The 20,885-nt window shown below is 41.4% G+C and overlaps 2 protein-coding genes across 8 annotated transcripts; one reads left to right on the top strand and one right to left on the bottom strand.

Annotated features, from left to right (window-relative positions):
* Positions 1-162: 162 nt before the first annotated feature.
* Positions 163-8,460, bottom strand: LOC105023858 (carbohydrate sulfotransferase 11-like). Of its 7 annotated transcripts, none has more exons than XM_020051910.3 (4): positions 7,902-7,987; positions 7,404-7,505; positions 2,693-7,294; positions 163-2,068 (listed from the first exon to the last, which is right to left on the bottom strand). In XM_020051910.3, exons 3-4 carry the CDS (start codon positions 2,801-2,803, stop codon positions 1,223-1,225), a joined length of 957 nt encoding a protein of 318 aa, XP_019907469.1. In that variant the 5' UTR covers positions 2,804-7,294; positions 7,404-7,505; positions 7,902-7,987; the 3' UTR covers positions 163-1,222. The 7 variants fall into 7 exon arrangements, with proteins under 7 accessions (XP_019907469.1, XP_019907471.1, XP_010891669.1 ...); XM_020051912.2 differs by having other exon boundaries at positions 2,693-3,193; XM_010893367.3 differs by lacking the exon at positions 7,404-7,505 and having other exon boundaries at positions 2,693-2,772; positions 7,902-8,460.
* An 8,519-nt stretch (positions 8,461-16,979) lies between these two features.
* LOC105023856 (toll-like receptor 5) lies at positions 16,980-20,680 on the top strand. Its single transcript, XM_010893362.4, has 2 exons — positions 16,980-17,137; positions 17,775-20,680. Exon 2 carries the CDS (start codon positions 17,779-17,781, stop codon positions 19,765-19,767), a length of 1,989 nt encoding a protein of 662 aa, XP_010891664.2. The 5' UTR covers positions 16,980-17,137; positions 17,775-17,778; the 3' UTR covers positions 19,768-20,680.
* Positions 20,681-20,885: the final 205 nt, after the last annotated feature.

Genomic DNA, 20,885 nt, shown 5'->3' with positions numbered 1-20,885 from the left:
TAGACGCCACTCCTATTTTAAGGCAGCAACCGAAAGGTTTTTAAGTTTTTGGTTGTTTCCAACTTAACATGCTCGTTAGCACCCCTGCTACCTCCTATATTTAGCCTATGCAGCTTCATTTTGTAGCCTGCGCGGTACATAACGATTTTAGAACAAACGCTGTCGCAAACGGTTTCATTGAGGCATAAAAAAATCTACCCGCACCTAAACGTAAAATGTTAAATCGTAAAACTTATCCGTATCTTTCTGTATTGCGCAGTCAATGAAACCGATTGGACCTATAGTATTCTTGTAGGCAGGTAGTTAGCCCTTCACAGATCAACGAGTGATTTGACGAAGCGTTGCCTTTGCCAGAAACCACAGCTATGTTCTGTTTGCTCAGTCTGATGCGAGCTAAATAAAGAGGTGACTGTAAAGCATCTTTTCCTGTGATTAACGATCCTGCACAATATAATCAGCATAAGTTGTTCATCAGTAGAGGTTTACTAATCAACTATGGCGTGTAATATCAAAAAACAGGTGTCTAGAAAGACAGATATTTTGTTAAATAGGGCAAAATAGTGACCAGTACAGTTTCAATGAGAGCTTTGGGGGTTGATTACGTTACTGCTTGACATTTGTCCTCAGAAAATCTTATTCTTCTATCATTGGAAAGTACAGGCCTGCTTATTCTTGAGCTGGTTGGGGTGTTTTTGATTTGAGGGCTTTCACTTTATTTTGTTTACTGGTTATTTAACATTTTCTGGCACAGTTGCCTTCAGAGGAACATTATGGCAACAGAAGAAGTGCAAGAGCCAAGAAAACATGGTTGATGCGCAAGCTGAGAGAATTGCATTAGAAAATCTACCCATAATGAGCTCATGTCCATGACATAGTCACTGCTCACAATAAATACACTTTACAATCGTATAAATAAAGAGGAATGCATATAGAGGGATTCTGTGATACACACAGAAATTTTTTAACAACCCTAAACCCATCGATTTGTAAAAGAAGAACCTGCTTCACTTGGATCAAAGAATAAAGAATAAATGTAGTGCCTCTGAATTCTGCCGTCAACTACTTATCTGACAATGCAGGGACCCCACCCCCCCATCCGACAGGCTAGGCACCTATAAATTACTGAACATTAATTACAAGCTGTACACACCCACCCAGATTGAATACAAATTACAGAGACGGACAGATTGATTACTACACCACGGCTGACGGAGAGCCACCCTCATCTAAACTTCAAGTACTCCGGGTTGGAGTAGTTGAAAAGCAGGAAGTCCATGCGGTAGAGATTGTACAGCTTCTTCTGGTAGAAAGGGCTGACGTTTCTGAAGAACTGAGCCGCCATGTCCCCGTTGGTCCTGGTGCCCTTGCCCGTGGCGGGGAAGCGGACCTCCCCCTCAGCCCCGGCCAGCCGCAGCACCGAGCTGGAGTCCTGCTCCAGCGTCTCGTACTTCCCCACCACGTCGTAGTGGATGAGGCACGGGTGGCACAGCGAGTGGACCCGCTCCCAGTGCTCGTTGAAGGGCTCCTCGCGCTGCGTGCGCGGGTCCACCAGGTAGTGCACGAACTCCTCGAAGGAGACGTCGTCGCCCCGCTCCAGTGCCGCCGGCTGCGGGTCGGGCCGGTGCCGGCTGATGATCTTTGTGCCGTAGCGCTTGTGGAAGGCCGTGTTGTAGCTGCGCGTGAACTTGTTGCGGTAGGCCGAGACCAGCCGCTCGAAGGGCTCGCGCACGAAGACGAACTTCAGGTAGCTGCGCAGCCGGCGGTTGATCTCCGCAGTGGAGTACTCCGAGAGCGTGCGTAGGTTGCCCGCCACGTGGGCCTCGTTGGCGGGGATGGCCAGAGGATCGCGGTAACGCCCGTCCCCCGTCAGGACCATGAGGACCCGCTTCCAGTTGGTGCAGGCCACCTTGGGGACGTAGCAGTAGAGCAGGCCGTGCTTATCGTCCACAATGAGGTGGCGGAGATCCTCCGGGGTCAGCACCCGTCTCTTTCGGGTGTGGGCCAGACACGCCTCCTCAAGGTGCTCCCGCCGGCCACGCAGAGACGTCTGTACGGCGGACATGTCCGACTGCAGAGAGGGGAAACAGGACCATACCTTTAAAGACTTTAAAGACATGGTCCCTCCGCTGGGACCAACTCTGATTCAGCAAAATAATGGAAGAAAATAAAGTGTGCTGGGTGACCCGGGTCCAAGAGAAACAGAACCACACGGACGTCTAGCTGGCAGCACCAACCGAAATGTCCTTTGTTTCACTGAGAAAGAATGAATCCATGGAAAACAAACGCAGAGAGAGAGAGAGTGAGGTGAAAGAAAGATAGAGATCTCTCCACGCACCCTGGCTCACTGGGATATTGGATATTGAGGTTGGAAAAGAGAGCTTTGTCATACTTCCAAGTCAAATCATAAGATCTCCACTCAACCTTGAAACAATTACCTCAGAGGAAGGTGAAAATGAAGTTGGTTGGTATGTGATGTGACATAACGCTATTTGATGTACTGCATAATTTAATTGTGGCCAAAGGCTACCCAAAAACAATATTTAGAGAAATCAACTGTAGACCAAATTAGATTTGTCAAAGTGGCTGTACAACATCGATGTTGTTAAAATCTATTTCCTGTGCACGACACGTCAATAATGCATTTGCACACACCCAGCCCGTGATAGAACAGGGACACTGGAAAGCTGGTCACCTGGTCACCGTTGTACAGGGTCTGTAGTGGACTTCTTCCGGTCTTCCCAGGGCCAAGGTCCTTCCCCCCGAACTGATCAGCTACAGACAGAGAAAAACACAGCTGGTTCATGATCCAAAAAGGGCCCCATTGTCCATATTATTTAGTAACCAGAGAAAGGTGCTCCGTGTTCTTTGGTTTCAATGAGGTTCCTTTTTGAATACAATACAAACTATTTATGGGTTGGGTTGTTCTGAACCCGTGTTTATAAGACTACATTACACACTGACCTTTTCAATCTGAAAAGGAGAGGAGCTGGATTTACACGTGTGTAAGTGGATCCAGAGGATTGCTTTACATCTTGCAGGGAGGGAGGGAGAGAACTGGAGAGGACCAGACGGGGGACCGGCCTATTGGCCAACTGACTACAGACGCAGACACTCCCAAAACTGCTGGAGGGAATCCATGACTCGAAAGGATTAAAGCTGAGACTCTTCTCACATATATTTCCTGCAACGCAAACTAAGGTGAAAGTGCGATTTAGCAAAAAGGCCCAGGTTTCGCAGTGCCAATAGGATGTGTTATACTGGCTACATAACGAACCGCTGAGGCACCTTGGCCCTCATGAACTGGTTACCTACACACAGGAACGTTACTCTGTCATACCATTCACACAGGCACATTTTCTGTGGCTTTTAGATATTCAGTGTTCAGGGTGCAAACCAACTATTCTGTTATAGAAATTAAATGACAGCGTGGAAAAACATCAACATGTTGTGGGATAGAAAGGATCATATATTGCTGAATTCTCCTGAACCATTCAGTTTGGTCGAGCATTTAAGAGGTTGACAAGATCAGAGCGAGTTCATGAATTGACTTACTGAAGTGTCAGTGAAGTGTCTCACATAGTGTTCGGATAAAGGCTGATGTATCGAAAAAAGAACTGCGCTGAGACATGTTCTGTCTGTAGTAAATAACTTCCCCCACGACATCTGTCTTTCTCAAAAGTTCTAGACGGCTTGCGTCACGATGACCAACAACTTCCGCTTTGGGGAAAGCCACAAGCACAATGCACGGAGCAGGGGAAGTTAAAAAAACAAACTCTAACTACCATGCGTAACTACAAATGGGGATTTAGGCAATAGAAAATCTTTTAGCTTCTCCTAATTAGATATTGTGAGATCACTGAAAACCACCTACGGTTTTACGGTTTACCCCTGTAGTGTTAAAAGACTATAGGTGTATAAGTAAGCAATCCTGGAAACTGACTAAACAGGTCTTAATAATGAATAAAATATTAATTTAATGTTAAAGTCTTCCTTAAGTGCCTATTCAGCAGGAACAAAGCCCAGCAGGTGTGGCATGTGGCTGAGTCAGCTCTCTGTGGCCCCGTGGGCGGGCTTGGAACCTCTGCCAGCCTTGTTTGTTTACTTCCGTGGCTTGTGTACGGCCAACGCATTGCTTGGCGTTACTTTCTGTTCTCACTTCACTCAGTCGTTCCGAGAAAGAGTAGAACCCCTCACGTTTATCTGATGGCATCTGGAGGCGGTCTTTGATGGAACAAGAAGAATTCAGAATCGAAACAGTGTTTGATAGTGAAGTATTTGAGGTTTAGACCGAAATAAATCAAAATCTTGAAAAAGAAGAACTTTGAAACTTTATATTGCTGTGAAGCATTTGAAGTCGAACAACAAAACCAGAAGAAATCAGTATGTTGAATAGTTGAGAAAGTGCCTTCCTTTGATCAGGATGTGTCACACATCAATGTGTTTATGGTAAACACAACCTAAAAGGATCTCAGGACTTTGGACTGCTATAGTCGGTGTCGGAAGAGAGAAACTGATACTAGAAGTCCAAATATGAGTTTGAAAAGATGTGACCAGAGGTGGCACAGAATTTTCACACACAGTTTCACATTGACCTGGCTGGTCCAGCTCACTGGGTGCATCTAACACCATTCAGTAAACTGACAAGTGTACACTAACCCACTTGCTGAGTCAGCTTTCTCAGACGGGACATGCTGCTGTGAGGTCTTGTGCGGTGTGAAGGCATCTGCCCGCAGAGAAACTCGCTACAGGGAAACACGTTTTTGTTCACTCTCGTCGTCTACGTTTACTTTAGACAGTTACTAGTTCAGGAAAATGCACAATGGGGACAGAACAATCATCTGCAGTGCTCTTCCTGTCTACTGGACGAGGGGGTTGTGGAACACTGTGTTCGGAAAGCATTCAGACCCTGTAACTTTTTCCACATTTGGTTACGTTACAGCCTTATTCTAAAAGGGATTGAATTAGATTCTCATCCCCTCATTAATCTACACACAATGACAAATGAAAAACTGTTTTTTGTTGTTGACATTATTGCATTTACATGTGTATTCAGACCCGATGACACCTTGAGATGTTTCTTGATTGGAGTCCACTGGTGGTAAATTCAATTGATTTAACATGATTTGGAAAAGTAAAACACCTGTGTATATATAAGGTCAAGTAGTTGATAGGATGTCAGAGCATAAAACCAAGCCATGAGGTCATTGCGTAGAGCACATTAATAGGACTGTCGATGCACAGATACAGGGAAAAGATCTGCACCATTGGACACAGTGGCCTCCATTCTTAATGGTGGTTCAGAACCACCAACGCTCTTCCTAGAGCTGGCCGCCCGGTCAAACTGAGCAATCAGGTGAGGAGGGCCGTTGTCAGGGAGGTGACCAAGAACCCGATGGTCACTCAGACTGAGCTCCAGAGTTCCTGGGGGGGAGATGGAAGAATGTTACCAAACGACAACCATCTCTGCAGCACTCCACCAATCAGGCCTTGATGGTACCATGGCCAGATGGAAGCCACTCATTAAAATTCTTGTGACAGTCTGCTTGGAGTTTCCTAAAAGGCACCTAAGGGACTCAGACCATTAAATAAACAAGATTCTCTGGTCTGATGAAACCAAGATTGAACTGTTTGGCCTAAAATGCCAAGCATCACGTCTGAAGGAAACCAAGATTTTCTGGTCTGATAAAACCATGATTAAACTCTTAGGCCTGACGGCCAAGCATGACGTCTGGGAAGCCAGGCACTGCTCATCATCTGGGCCCAGTTCGTCAGAAGTAATCTGATCAGATTTCAGCTATCAGATTGGATCAAATCTTGAAAATGTGTTTTTCAAAAGAAAAAATGATTCTGAAATCAGATTAGATTAGTTGGATCCTCATTGGTAGAGCCAGTAGTTATTGCCACAAGAGCTCAGAAAAGAGTCTGGAAGTGTTCTGATGATGATGATGATGCCTATAAGTCACTTCTTAAAAGAGAAAGAGCATTCTCTTCAAATAAAAAGACTTAAAGGGACCCGATGCTGGCTATCCAATGTGATATGTAGTCCCATTAAGAGCACTGGTAATTCGGATTTGGTAAACTCGAAAAGATTGTATCTGGATTAAGGTGATCCAATCCAGCGGTACTTTGAAAAACTGGCATAAAAAATTGATTACCTGATCCTGGATAGCAAAACATGGGATTTCCAAATCCAGATCACTCTGATCCAGATTAAACTTTTTAAACAACTGGGCCCCGGCCAACAAAGTAGAGAGTAAAGGTGTCTGAATACTGAAGTAAATGTGATATATATATTTATTTATTTTCTTTTGCTTGGTCGTTATGGGGTATTGTGTGTAGATTGATGAGGAAAAAGATTTATACATTTTTGAATTAGGCTCTAACACACCAAAATGTGGAAAGAGTGAACAGGTCTGAATGCTTTCTGAACACACTGGAAAAGTGTGTGTGTGTGTATATATACAGCTGGTGACTGTAGACACTCTTTGTTAAGGGCTTCAATGAGTATGTGTGTGTTACACAAGGATTAGTGGATTTTTATCCTAAGTACATCATCCAATCCATTGACCTCTAATGTTAATTATGATGTATGCTTCAGGTAAAAGATTGTGGCTTTTGAACTATGCCCAAAAACCACAGATGAGGAAATGCCTATGGTTTGAGAGTTGTAGCACAGCTTCCTTATTTTTTTAACACGTGATTTCTCAGTAATAACAAGGTCAAAGGAAAAAGAAGCACCATCATTGATAACAGGTTGCCTACCATCGTGGTCAGATTAAAGGATCGAAGCAGTGTCTCTATGGCAAATGACATTGGCTCCTTCTATCGCACGAAATCTTGGGGTTGTCACTTATCACTCAATGTAATTGATCGACTGGACAAAAAAAATGAAGAATTATGCAAGAAAGAGCGGATGTTGCCAAACCAAATCATTTTTGACTCAGACCCTGTGTGTGTGTGTGTGTCAGCACCAATCACTACCGTTACGCTGAGTGACAAGTTGGAACAGGACTGGAATGACCATGCATCACCTACGAGGACGATTCCCAGACTGGTCCGCTTGTATTCCAATGAACTGTATAGATATATATACACACACACACACACACACACTTACACATGTATACATAGAAAGAAACTGTGGAAGTGTTCCTTTCCATGTTTGCTCACTTGTTTTTTTAGGGAACAGGCAGTACCTGGTGTTCCTTAGTTCCTTTTCCATGTATGTGGTAAAGGAGAATGTACTTCTTGTATGAAGAATACACTTATTGTAAGTCGCTCTGGATAAGAGCGTCTGCTAAATGACAAAAATGTAAAGCGTCATTCACTCTAGAAGGGTTTGTTTCAGACTGTACTGTTAAAACTCCAGATATATCCCAGGAGTGAGGATAGGTTAGACTGACCCCTCTTTGCTTTCCTAGCCCCCAGTCCCTCAGCCTCTCTTTAATCCACTGAGGGTAATGCTTCTTCCTCTGCCTCCAGCACACGGGAGAACCGAGAAGACTCTAAAAAGGGGCAGGAATGCGTCAGGGTCTCTCAGAGGGGGCTACCAAAACATTCCTTGGTTCACATTCACAGTGGTCTTATTCATGCCCCGCCATTTAGCCCGTCCATTGTGTCTCAACTCAACACTCATGCTAATTTGGACGCCACTCCATTCGAAGAGGAAATTGTGCAACAGACATGGTACTTTTGCATCATTACTGATACCCCCGTTGGCAGCGTCATTGCACACACCTACAGTTTCAGATGTAAGTTTTTTGTGATAATAAAATAATAATAACAATATTACAAACATTGTCTGTTTTCATTGCATAGCGTCCTAAACAACAGCCAACAATGTGTAAAACCACCCAATTTAACCCGACAAGGAGCATCTTACGAGACGTATAGCTACGTACCTGGCCTCGTGATGTTCTGAAAGTACAATATAATCATGAAAAGTGACCCAACGCATGTTGCCAGAAAGATTCCTCCTACTTTGGGTCTTTTCATATTGATTCCCTGTGCTGGCAGAGAAGATCAGATCCCTCGCCCCGAGGTCTCTCATGCGAGGCAGCTCGTCTAAAGCAGAAAGAATGGACCTCCCTGCCGGAAAACTTGGCAGTGGCACCGTTATATCAAAAAGTATTCTACTCAATTTAACTCTTTTGCTGAAAAAAATCCTTATAAATGGCAATAAAATAAAAACCAATAAACATTTTGAACGCGCAACAACATAATTTCCGATTTCTTTGTTGAATTCCGGGTCTAAATGATTAAATCTTTAAATTAATATTTCCAGCTCAGCAGACATTGCTCATCGCAAACAAGTCCGGAAAAAATATAGCTGTTAGTATAGTTTCGGACTAGTTCCACAATCATTCCCATTGTTCAAAAGTTTTTGTTCAGTCATTTTCGTCAGCCCGAAACTTCTCCGAAGCATGTTCTGCTGCACTGTGCCATGACGTCACCCCCAACGCTGATACTAGTCTCGGGGACTGACACTAATAATTATTGAAGCCTATTCCCACCACCAATTTTACATGTTGATACTACCTAATCGTTTAATTTTACATTCCTCGCCTGTTGTAATTATTTCCAGGTGCTACCTGTTAAGATTATATCTGGAGCTCTAACGCATATATTTAATCTAACACCCATTTCAGTTATCCCTTAAATCCAGAAAACCGCTCTTGGGCTCCCACTGCTTAAAGGTGGGGACACTTGAGTCTTAGATAACTACAGCCCTATCTCAAAATTGTCATCCCTTGTTAAAATCCTGGAGGCCTTGGTAAATAAACCGTTTTTTTTCCTTTATATCAGAAAATTGCATTTTGAAAATATTTAAATATGGTTTTAGACTTGGGCCCTGTATTACAGCAACTGTAATGGTTGTAAATTATATTGACAAAGACTTAGATGAGAAATTAAGCTGTGTTGTTCTGTTTGTTGACACGTCGAAGGCATTCGATACTGTTGATCACTCAATCTTAATTAAAAGTCTGTGTTCATTGGGCCTAATCAAGGACACTCAAAATTACCTTAGTTACAGAACACAGGCTTTTGTGGGTGATGGAATTAAATCAACATTTCTTCTAGTCCACAAAGGAGTTTGGCAGGGTTACATTTTGGGTCTTATATTGTTCTCGGTATATTAATGAAATCTGTAACTCTGTAAGCAATTGTGCCTTTAATTTCAATGCTGACAACTCTACTGTATGCTACACTCCCTCTCTTGAACAAGCTGTTGTCCACCTGCTGATTTTAAAGGGTAACAAAAATCAGGTAGGTTGGTAGTTAATGAAATAAAACTAAGTACATGCGATTTTCTAGGTCAGAGAACCTATCTTTGGATGAGCCTAAAAAAAATGTTTGTATAGAATGTGATGTTTCTTACAAACACTTTGGGATTTCACCTGTGAGTTAGTGAAAAAGCTAAAGATTAACATTGGTTTCTTTTATAGGAATAAATCATGTCTGTCACATCAGCATAGACAAATACATTGCGAGCAGCTTTTTTTTTTTAATCTCTAGTTGATTCAGCCTTTTCAGATTTTTTACTGGTGCAAATGTTCACACTCATCATTGTCTGTTATATTCAGTTGTCTGGGAGTCACTGACACCCAGAAGGGTCAGACAATGTTTGATGTTTTTAGTCTTTCATGCAAAACCTTCCTGACCATCTAACAGAGAAGATTAGCTGGAAGAACAGCAGTTACCAAACACACTCTAACGACTGGATATTGCTGGAGATACCGCAGGCCTATTCAGAACTGGGTTAAACTGCTTTTGAGTACTTTGCCCCACACTAATTGAATGCCATTCAGCGTTTTCTTAAGTTAAAACGCTTTAGTGCCTATAAGACATTTCACATTTCTTATACAACTGTATGTGCTTTTATTGTGGTAATACAGGGCTCAGCTGTAGAAGAGACCTTGGTCTCAGTTGATTTCTCTGTGTAAATAAACGTAAACAAATAAATAAGATGGGACATGGGTTTGACATCTCATTATTCCTTGCCCTGGAGACCAATTTCCTCCCTCCTGATCTGCTCTTCTAGTGACTAGGCGCTTGCATTGTTTGCACATATTATTTATATTTATTTACTCTTCTGAATCTACTATTTAACTGGATAGCATTTCTTAGGAGTGAGTGCTGAAGATGTTTCCTATTAAATGTTTGACATGTGGAGCGGGACTCCTTGACAGGCATTAGCTACATAGAACAATCATTTTCCTCTACTAATTCCATTCTCCACCCCTATGTGAAGGACCTGTGTTGTGTTCACGTTCAGCTGTATTTCATTATTGCAGTATTACACAAAACACATGTACACCATAGCAAAATCACTCAGTAAAATACAAATGCATAATACTAATTATTGTGTGTGTCATTACAGTCCCTGTCAAAGGTGCTATTGCATCAGTTTTTTTCATTCATATGGTTTTATTGTTCGCTGCGTGGCAGCAGGTGTCATCTACTCATCTCTCTGCTCAGTAGCCTCCTGTGATCCTCCATGTCTCCATTCTGGACTGTGATAAGACCTCCAATGAATCGCCTTCCGCGGTGTTGATGAGTGTCCAGGCTGTTTTGCCGGCTTTCGCCCCTTTAGCATATGAACACTTCTTACGAAAACCACCCGGGAAGCAGTCAATCTCCTCCACCCTAAACCAAGGCAGTTTGACATGAACGCCATTGTCATTTGCTCTCTGTTTTGAAGGCTACATCTATGGGTGTGTCCTGTGCCAACCGCCATTTGGCTATGGCCTCTTTTTGCAGCGCTGGACCATGTAACTGGGCAGTAGTCCAAATGTAATAATTTCAGGGTTGCTGGACTTGTTTGGTCAATGGCGATGTCATGAAAGAGAAGCAACGTTTGGTAACAGACATAGCTCTCCCCATTCTGGCAACCAGTGAATCTACACTGAACAACAACAAAACAAACACACAGTCATTTCAAAGACATTGCTGAGTTATTGTTCATGTAAGGAAATCAGTCACGTGAAGTTAATGTAACAGGCCCCAGTCTGTGGATTTCACTGCCTGCACTTCAGATACTTTACTGCGTATGGAACATTTATGGGATCTTGTAATTTATTTCACTTCATGAAACATGAGATCAACATTTTACATGTTGCATTAGTATTTTGGTTAGGTGTGTTTGTTTTGACCAAGTCAGCTTGCAATCTGCTGTAGGGTGACATCAAGTAGCATAATTTCCTTGTCTCCATGATACACAAATCTGTATCTAGATGAAGTTTAGTGTTGAAACTAAGTGATTTGTGTTCACTACATTCCTTTTTGTATTTGGGATATTTAAGACCAGATAATTTCTATTCACCCACTCCAAAACATATTTTGTTCAAGATTTCAGTTATGCCCTTTACTGTTTCATCTGGCATTCACAGTGTTGTTTCATCAGCATACAAAGACACAGAGGCTATATTTATTTTCACTTAAAGTTGCATTCTGTGACCTTTGGCCATTGTTTGGAAATGTTGAGCAAAATGGGTCCCTGAAAACTGTGTGCTATGGCACCATGGCAGCAAAACCACGCACTCTTATCTCCTTACAGTAGCGACTACATACATTTTCATATTCAAAGTCAGTGAAACGTCATGTGTGAAAACAGAAACCTCTGTATTCCGGTATCTAGGTTGGTTGCAATAGAGTGTGACACCCATATTCTTTACTAAAACAACCTAAATTGTTCTTGCTGCAAATACTTCCTTTGCCCCTACATACTTTATTTTCTGGTTGCTCGGCTGTTTGATCCATAAACGGGTGCTTTGCTATTCTTGGATAGCGGAATTACATTGGTTTCAATAGTCGTTGTTGAAGAACAGCAATGGTTTTCTGACCTCTTCTATACTGACTTTACAAAATGAAAAACTACAGGGATTCTCTCTCTTTATTTATTGATATATAAACAAATATGACGCTTCAGCATTTTGTCGTCCAGCGTCAGTGACATTTCAGTCATTCAGTGGACACTTACCCAGGCTGAGTTAGAGCATTCATTTGAATAGAGCTTTGTGTTAATGACGGACTAGGTCTTCAACTTGGGATGTGTCCCTTTTACTACAACAAAGGATAAGGACAAGGAGCTCATCTGACCTCTGAGGTCTGATACTGGAGGGCCGACCAGAGGGGAGTGTGGGCCGCCACAGTGGGGACGGACAGGGGAGACTCAGGAAGCTGCCATCTGGGTTTTGCAGCTGGGCGAGCAGAAGGTAGTTGTCTGGGAACAGCTGTGAGGCCAAACAAGGACTGCATTGTTAGGAGTTCAGTTTGTCAATTACACATGTCAGGACGTCTGCTGATGGACAGCCTTGAAATGGGGAAAAGCAGGGAATGGGCACCTTTCCACGTCGGGGGTCTGAGTATGAATGGAATATTGATGTTGCCAGTGAAGAGAAGGAGATACAGTGACGGGCACAATATGCTCTGCTGAAACTGCGTTGCGGTAGAAGAGGCAAACACCAGGCCAAGCATTACCTCAACTCTGCTCAACACATGGGCCAAAGTCCCTGTGGTTAGGATGTGCCAAACTAATTCCACTCATGCATCTGATTACACAATACTTCGTTTAGAAATTGTTTCTGTTAACTGTCGTTATCCTACACAGTGAAAATGATAGCTTATGATGTGTCAGTAATTTTGACTGGAGGAATGTGGAAGGTCGCTCTTTAGGACTGGCAGACCTCTCTAGGGTACTGCTCTCTGATTAGTCGCTAGGATGTCTGATTGGACCAGCCAGGCTTCTGTCTCTTCTGATTGGACCAACTCTGGGGTGGACTCTGCAGGCAGGAGAGACTGTTGCCTAAATAACAAATTATCACGTTCAAGTTAATTAGTCGTCTTAGACAGACGTAATTGCAGAGTGTAGCAGAATGATTATGTTCCCAGTTCTTAATAACACCGCTGAAAACAAAGATCAAATTGAAGAAAAAAGACAATATACAAACCATTAGATTAGGAATATAATAAAGAAACTAAGAAAGAGGCAAGAGACCTGTAAAATGTAAAACAAAAAGCTCAGTGAATGTTGTCCATGCCACTTAGGTTTGGTACAAACAAAGAAAATGTTGCTATATAGAAGTCTTCATCATCACTATGTGTCTTATCTCAATGTGCCCAACAATTCTATAAGATGTCTTCCGTTGTCTTCCACGACACAACAGTGGCACATGAAACACAAGGGGTGTCAGAATAATTCAAAGGACAACAGAGTTTTGAGATTATTTTCCTGTCAACATTCGTCCAGTTAAGTCCTTTGCAACCAGACAGTGGGCGGTGTTTAACCAATCAATGACCCCAAACTCATCAATTACAAGAGAAGAGTGAAAGCCTGTGCACAGCCTTTCGTGGACGACACCCGCGTAGCCCACACAGTACCTGCTCACACACAGGTCCGACTATCTAATTGGTGCGGGGCAGATTGACAAATGGCCGGGCTGTCAGTCTGGAGTATTTCCACATGCTGGAGGCCTGGGAGGCCTTAGGATAATGACAGCATTGGGCTCGCACTAATGTTTTTGGGAACTCTCTACTATACCACATCAATGCCACAGTGAAGAGCTACCATTAAAAAATCCCTTCATGACTCATGAGCAACGAGGGCAACCGAAGTTTGACGGTGAAGATGAAACAGGCAGTCTAAACAGAGGGGAGGATAATGGAATATCGTTCAGGCTAATTTGAATGCTTGTCATAAACATGGAAGGATGTGTAAATCATAAAATGACGTTGTTATGAGTGGTATTGCGGAGAGGCATTAAAATGGTCGTAGAGGACGATTTCATGATGATTTTAAGTTATTTTCTAACTCGTTGCGAAAGTGGTCAGAACTGCGATTTGAAAAGTGAGGAGGAAATGCAGTTGATGCGGTTACTCAACTGCTTTGTTAAATTTGAATATACAGTATATACAATTTTAATAGACAGTATATATAATTAGAATATACAGTATATATAATGAGAATATACAGTGTAAATATATATATATATATATATATATATATATATATATATATATATATATATATATATATATATATATATACACTGCAAGGAAAGTAATTGCAAGATGGATTAATGCTCATAACTCTAATTCTAAGTCAGTGTTGTTGATTTACATATAATAGTTACATATTTAGACCGAAGTAGATAAATGTCAAATAGGCTTATCTAAAGTCACTGAATAAGTGGCAATGACAGCATGGAATTCAAAACTGGAGACAGAAAGGTGAACCAAAGAGAGCAGAGAAAATCTCCACTTGGGAAACATTTGTGTTGCCCTGTGCCAATAGAAGAATGATGACAGACACTCCTGGACTGTGGAACAATGCATTTTGGAACTTCTACAAAGTTGAAGAAATCCTATCAGAGTAGCAGAATTTTAAAATGCTTAATACAAGTTCATTATTTTAAATGAACATATACAGTATTTTTTAAATTGTATTAAAGTACAAATGCTGATATCTGAATTGTGTTTTTCGATTTAGGAGGACCAGTGAAAAGGACCAGTGGACATTGTATAGAATTTAAAGAATGTCCGCTTCAAAGCCCCAGAAATTAGTACTTTATGTTAGAATGGTTTTGAAATGATTACCGATAGCACTGGAAACTGTCATCCAGTGGCATCCTAGCTTGTGTTTATCAGGGGATCTGTGTGAGGTAATGGTGGACTGTCCTGGGTCACATTACAAAGCCAAAAGTTGTTGAACGTTACGTTCCATAAATGTGCATCCCGCAAAAGTGTTTTACCCCAAGTGTTAGGTGCCGAGCTCTGAAGTAGTCAGTGACAACTTAGAGAAGATATGACTATAAACAGGTCAGAGACAGAACAAGAATCATCTCAGCTATATTAAATGTAAAAAAACAAAATAAATGTGTACACACAGTTTCGGAGAGAGCGTGAAAAAGGCCTCACACTACCTAATACACACTATCAGGTGGTTACACAACAAACTGTCAAAAGGGAATCAAACGGTTAACGACCAAAAGGCTTTGTCAGTGTTGAGCAATCTCCTTTGAAGAGACACATTTACCAAACTACCAGTAACTTCAAACTGAAGAAATAAAACTAAAGCTACCTGTAGAAAAAAACGAGGTTTACCAAACTAAGAAATTAGAATTTGAATCACATTTAATTAATGTACTCTGAACTTCACTTGTTAAAATTGTATTCCAAGTGTAAGACAACAATTGGGAACACAATTCACAACATGTACTCAAAGCTCCGGAGTAAATTAAGAGACCACTGCACCTTTTACTTTCCTTTCCAAAAAAGTCGAAAAGGAAGGTTTTGAGTGAGGAACAGAAGGGTTAAAATTAAGAGACCTCTACAAACTGTTCCTCACTCAAAACCTTCCTTTTCAAAATTTTTGGAAAGGACAGAAAAAATGCAATGGTCTCTTAATTTTTCCCGGAGCTGTATATTAACAATGATTGTCGAGCAAGTACAATACTTCAAGATAATGGAATATGAGTATTGAGTTTTTATCGATATTTTTGTAGACGATTTCATACTATTCACACAAATATGTGGTAATATTTCACCACTCTTAGTACAAAAAACGCAACAGATCATCACAAGTACATTTGACCTTTACTGAGTACAAACAAATACACACCCTTTACGTTTTCCACCTGCCAGGAAGTTGACTAATTCAGCCAACCACTCGGTGACAGTTTTGAGATGGGACTAGGCACCTAGAGCGACGACACACAAACTTTGTGAAATGGGAAGTTTTTACATTTGTCATTATTTCATCTAGCATTAACATTGCTTATATCTCCTTCACTGAATACACGGTGTGTGTGTAGTGTTACTGGTAGGCCTAATCAAACTATAGATCGATAGTTAGGTTTGGTCGACACGCCGTGCGGCGTTGGTTGCGCAAAACTTTTCGTGTGTTCCAGAGACTCGACCGCGTCTACAGATTGTGTGTTTGTAGAGCCAGCCGTTTCAGTTTACAAGTCAGAATGCTGTTTGTTTCATTAGCTGTCCGGGTCCAGGTGACTAAACCTCAGGTTAAGAAGCCGTATGAAAAGGTCCTGGGTGGCGTGGCTAAGCGTGATCTGTGGTTGTGAGGTCGGTAGGATGTACTTCCAAATTCTCTAGGTTGGAGGCTTTCTTATGGTAGGGAAATTAACATTAAATAGCTCTGGTGGACAGTCCTGCAGTGGATGGATTATTTTGGCAAAGAATTGTTAATTGACAGGGATGTGATCTAATTTGAGCGGAAACACATGATGAATATGCATTTGGTCAATTAATAATTACTGGGACCAACACTTCACTTGTTGCGGTAATTTCTTTGTTCAGTATTGAAGTAATAGTAGGGTAACATGGGGCAAGACACCCTCTCCCCAAGATCAATATCTATTTACTGAAACCAAAAACACAAGTTTAGTGATTTTTCCACATAATTTCATAGTTAAATCCCCGCAGTCCTTATAATGAGATACAGAAGATAACGTTTTTAATAATTGGCTGTAAAGTGTGATGATGCAGAGGAAATTAGTAGTTGATTAAGACTAGTGGCAGCCATATGAGGTGTTGAAAAAAACAGTGGTGGCATTTTGTGTTTTTTCTGAGAGTTACATGGGGGGGCATTTTTCCCCATGTTACCCTACATGGGGGGGGGGCATTTTTCCCCATGTTACCCTAAATGTTTTTTGGATTGGGAAGTGTATATTGAAATCTACTGCAATAACATAAATTTGTATTTTTGCTAACGTTTTGTATATAGATTATATTTTAATAAACCCGTATCTGGCTGCGTGTCCAGTGAACCTATAGTCCTAAATTCCCAGAATTACTTGTTGTCTCTACCCCCAACATTTAGTAACCCAGCCTTTTGGACTTTGGACTTCGTATGGTATTGAGACAGAAAGTAAATTCCCCACGCTCTTCAAGTTATGTTTGCATAATGTAAAATATTGCGTTGATTGACAAATGGGAAATTCCCCCGTTTCAAAAGGTTAGTTTGAATATGTAAGATCCCAGGACTAGATAGTCTCGTACTTGCATGTCAAACACTGTTGGATGAGAGTCTGTTCTGGGGGAACCATTTGGGGAAAACGGTGTCATCAAGAAAACTATTTAGCTTTACCTATAGCTGGGTTATCAGCAGGCATCACCTGAGGTAAGCTCAAATGCTTTTAATTCATGCATTAATTATAAATGTTTAGCATTTTATTGTAAGAAATGTGCTACATTAATAAAGTTTGATCTGATATGCCAACTGAATGTGTTGAACAAGCCGTCAGTATATTGTGACCTTATTATTTATAGTTGCTGCTACATATCAGAACATCTCGGAAGCGGTCAGGAATTGCACATACAACATTCTGACTATTAGATTGAAAGACAGAAATCTCATCCCCATCCCTCTGCAGATTACCCCAAAAAACGTCATATATTGGCCAGTCTGATAGGCTTTTCAATGGCCGTGTCGTATCTCAGATGTTCAGCCTAATCCGATAATTAAATAAAAATTCATACAGGCAAATGTAAGCCTTGCCATGCTTAAACAGCCATACCTGAGCAAGGCTGTGGACTCAGGCGCTCATGAGGGGGACATTTATCAGCATGTTCTGACAGAACTATGGACCTTTAAATGCAAATAGGCAGGTACACATTAGTTCCCCAAACAGTCGTTTTGATAAGAATACATCTAGACTGAAATATGTATCCAGTTAATGTATGTGTGGTAGCCTATAATAAAATATAATCCTGGTTCTGTTTTAATAATTAGCATTCTGTTCTACTTTGTATGTCAGGGGGATGATGAGGAACGTTCTACTGCTGGCTGTCTTTGGTATCTACTTTCGGGGGACCGAAGGCGCCCCAACATGTTCAATACAGGGCTCTACAGCAGCTTGTTCTGGCCGGTCTCTACACCAGGTCCCTGAGCTGCCTCCAAACATTACTGCTGTGGATTTGAGCAATAACCACATCAGAGAGATAAACGAGACATCCTTCTCTGGGCTTGAAGGGCTACTGGGACTGGACCTTAGTTGGCAACAAGTGAATGGGCTAATTATAAGAAATAACACCTTTAAAAGGCTGGCAAACTTGGAGGTGCTCTATTTAGGAAATAATAAAGATCTACTGATTGAGACAGATGCTTTTGTGGGACTGTCCAACCTGAGAATTCTGTCTCTGTACACTTGTGACCTCACTGAATCTATATTACAGGGTGACTATCTCAGACCCCTGGTGTCCTTGGAAACACTAGATCTGATGGGGAACCGGGTGAAAATAGTCAAACCTGCACAGTTCTTTGCAAACATGACAGATTTTAAAGACTTAAACATTAAATTAAATCGGATGGAAAGCATATGTGAGGAGGACTTAAATGTCTTTCAAGGCAAACACCTTCGATTCCTCAACCTGAACAGTGTCTATCTATATGGCATGAATGAGTATGGCTTTGACTGGGAGAGATGTGGAAATCCCTTTCGGAACATATCCATAGAGACACTTGACCTGTCTTTGAATGGATTCAATGTGGACAAGGCAAAACTGTTTTTCAATGCAATCCAAGGAACCCACATTCACAATCTTATTCTGGAACACAGCACCATGGGGAAATCATTTGGTTTCAACAATATGAAAGATCCTAACAAGCAAACATTTGAGGGCCTCAAGAATAGTGATGTTCAAATTCTAGATTTGTCCAAATGCTCCATATTTGCTTTGCAAAATGCAGTATTCAGTCCACTGAAAGAGGTAAAAAACATAACATTAGTCCAAAACAGAATTAACCAGATTGAGAGGGGGGCATTTTTAGGTCTTGAAAACTTACAAAGGCTCGACCTGTCATATAATCTTTTAGGGGAAATCTATTCTTTCACATTTGACAAACTACATAATATTTTAGAATTAGATTTATCTTACAATCACATTGGTGCATTAGGATATCAAGCCTTTACCGGACTTCCAAACCTACAAATCCTAGATCTTACAGGAAACTCTATTCGGAAACTCAATACATACGGCTCCCCTGCGCCACTACCAAACCTGCACCATCTTCGTTTGGCTGATAATAAAATCACATCTTTGCAAGGCCTCTGGGACTTTACTAACTCTGTTAAGATACTAAATGTTCAGAACAACAGGTTAACTAATTTAGAAGATGTGTACATTTTGTTAAATAAATTCCCACACATTGAGCGTATCTGGTATGGTAACAACTTCATACAGTGGTGCACCTTAAACAGTGATATTTCAGTTCCTGCTATAAACTCTCTGAAGCTGCTGGAGCTAAGGAACATCGCCCTGCAGGTGATATGGGCACGTGGACAGTGTTTGAAAGTATTTGACAATCTTGACAAGCTTTCTATTCTGGATTTAAGCTTTAACTCCCTGCAGGCTCTCCCAGACGGCATTTTCAATGGTCTTGTGACTCTGGAAGTGATGGATCTCAGCTACAACTTTCTTACCTACCTCCAACCAGACATTTTCCCCAAATCTCTCAAAAGAGTTGACCTCTCCTACAATTTCCTGGCCTCTCCTGACCCAGCGGCTTTCCGTTCCCTCAGCTGGATCAACCTTCATGGGAACAGATTCCACTGCGACTGCCTCCTGAAGGGCTTCCTGACATGGCTAAAGGGGACTAATGTGACTTTTGCCAAAACCAGTGTGGCCAAATTCACCTGTGACTTCCCCTCTGACTTGCATGGCGTCAGTCTGTTGAATTACAGCAGATTCTTTATGACAGAAATGTGCACAAAACAACCTTTGGGCAGAAATACTAAACAACACTCCTAGCACTCCTCGTAAAGTACAACATGTCTACCTCAGGGTTGTCAATCTAATTTCGCCACAGGTTCGCATTTAGTCTGCAGCAGTGTCTGGTGCGCCTCAATGAAAATCTGGTATATTTAATCGCCGTTAAGATTAGCAACACGTCCTCCAATGTGTCTCCTACCTGTGCTTGGCAGGCTGGCTTCACTTTCATTACTACCGAACCGGACAGTCAGTGGAGAAACTGTTTAAAGGCAGGCCCATTATCTGGTCATGATGTCTATACAGTTTTCATTTTGTTATAGTCAATTTAAAGCATATTGACTGTATTCCTGAAATCTCGAGATAGGTTGTCAAAAATATTGACAAATATATATACAGTACATAAATGGTAGCTCGATGTCCTTACCTTGACAACAGGGAATGGAAATGTTTGATAAGAATACATGCTTTGTTTTAGGTACACTAGCACTGTTTCTAAATGCTAAGATTTTAGAATTTTGGGCACAATTCCCATTCAGGTCAAAAAGACCTATGTTAGCATTTTTTGTGCATCGTATCCAAACCATCTAAAAGAATTTGAAATGTATAGTTAACCTTAACAACAGCCCTTGAAATCGATAACATGACTTGGATTTACTATGAATTTCCATATGACGCATGAAAAATGCCAATATAGGTCTCTGGATTTGGACAGATTTGTGCCACAGAAATGCTAGCGATTGGAAACAATACTGGGAAAACGCTGTTTCAAGACTCCAATAAAATCCTGTCCATAGACTGCTTATAGTTTAAAGTCAATGAGGGGTCACTCGTTTTTGGGTGGACTATGCCTTTAAGATCACTGTGTGCATTTCTTTGTTGAACCAGAAGACCCAATCCTTTGTGAAGTCTGACCCCATGTGGACAGTTAAATAAAGTACCGTATTTGACTTTTGTTGAGACCAATCATTAAATGAAGGCATGACTGATATTAACTCCACACACACACATTTTTGGTCACGTAAAGTTCACACAGATGTCAGGATGCTTTCCGTTCATTAGGTTTGGCCAAAGACAGGTGATGTGCAGGTTCCTTATTCACTTGAACAAATTCACATTATTTTGTAATGTAAGTGTGGTTGGTATAGTCAAAGTGTGTT

The sequence above is a fragment of the Esox lucius genome, chromosome 12 (assembly GCF_011004845.1).
Source record: "Esox lucius isolate fEsoLuc1 chromosome 12, fEsoLuc1.pri, whole genome shotgun sequence".
Taxonomy (NCBI): domain Eukaryota; kingdom Metazoa; phylum Chordata; class Actinopteri; order Esociformes; family Esocidae; genus Esox; species Esox lucius.
This window is presented reverse-complemented; position numbering and strand designations above follow the sequence as displayed.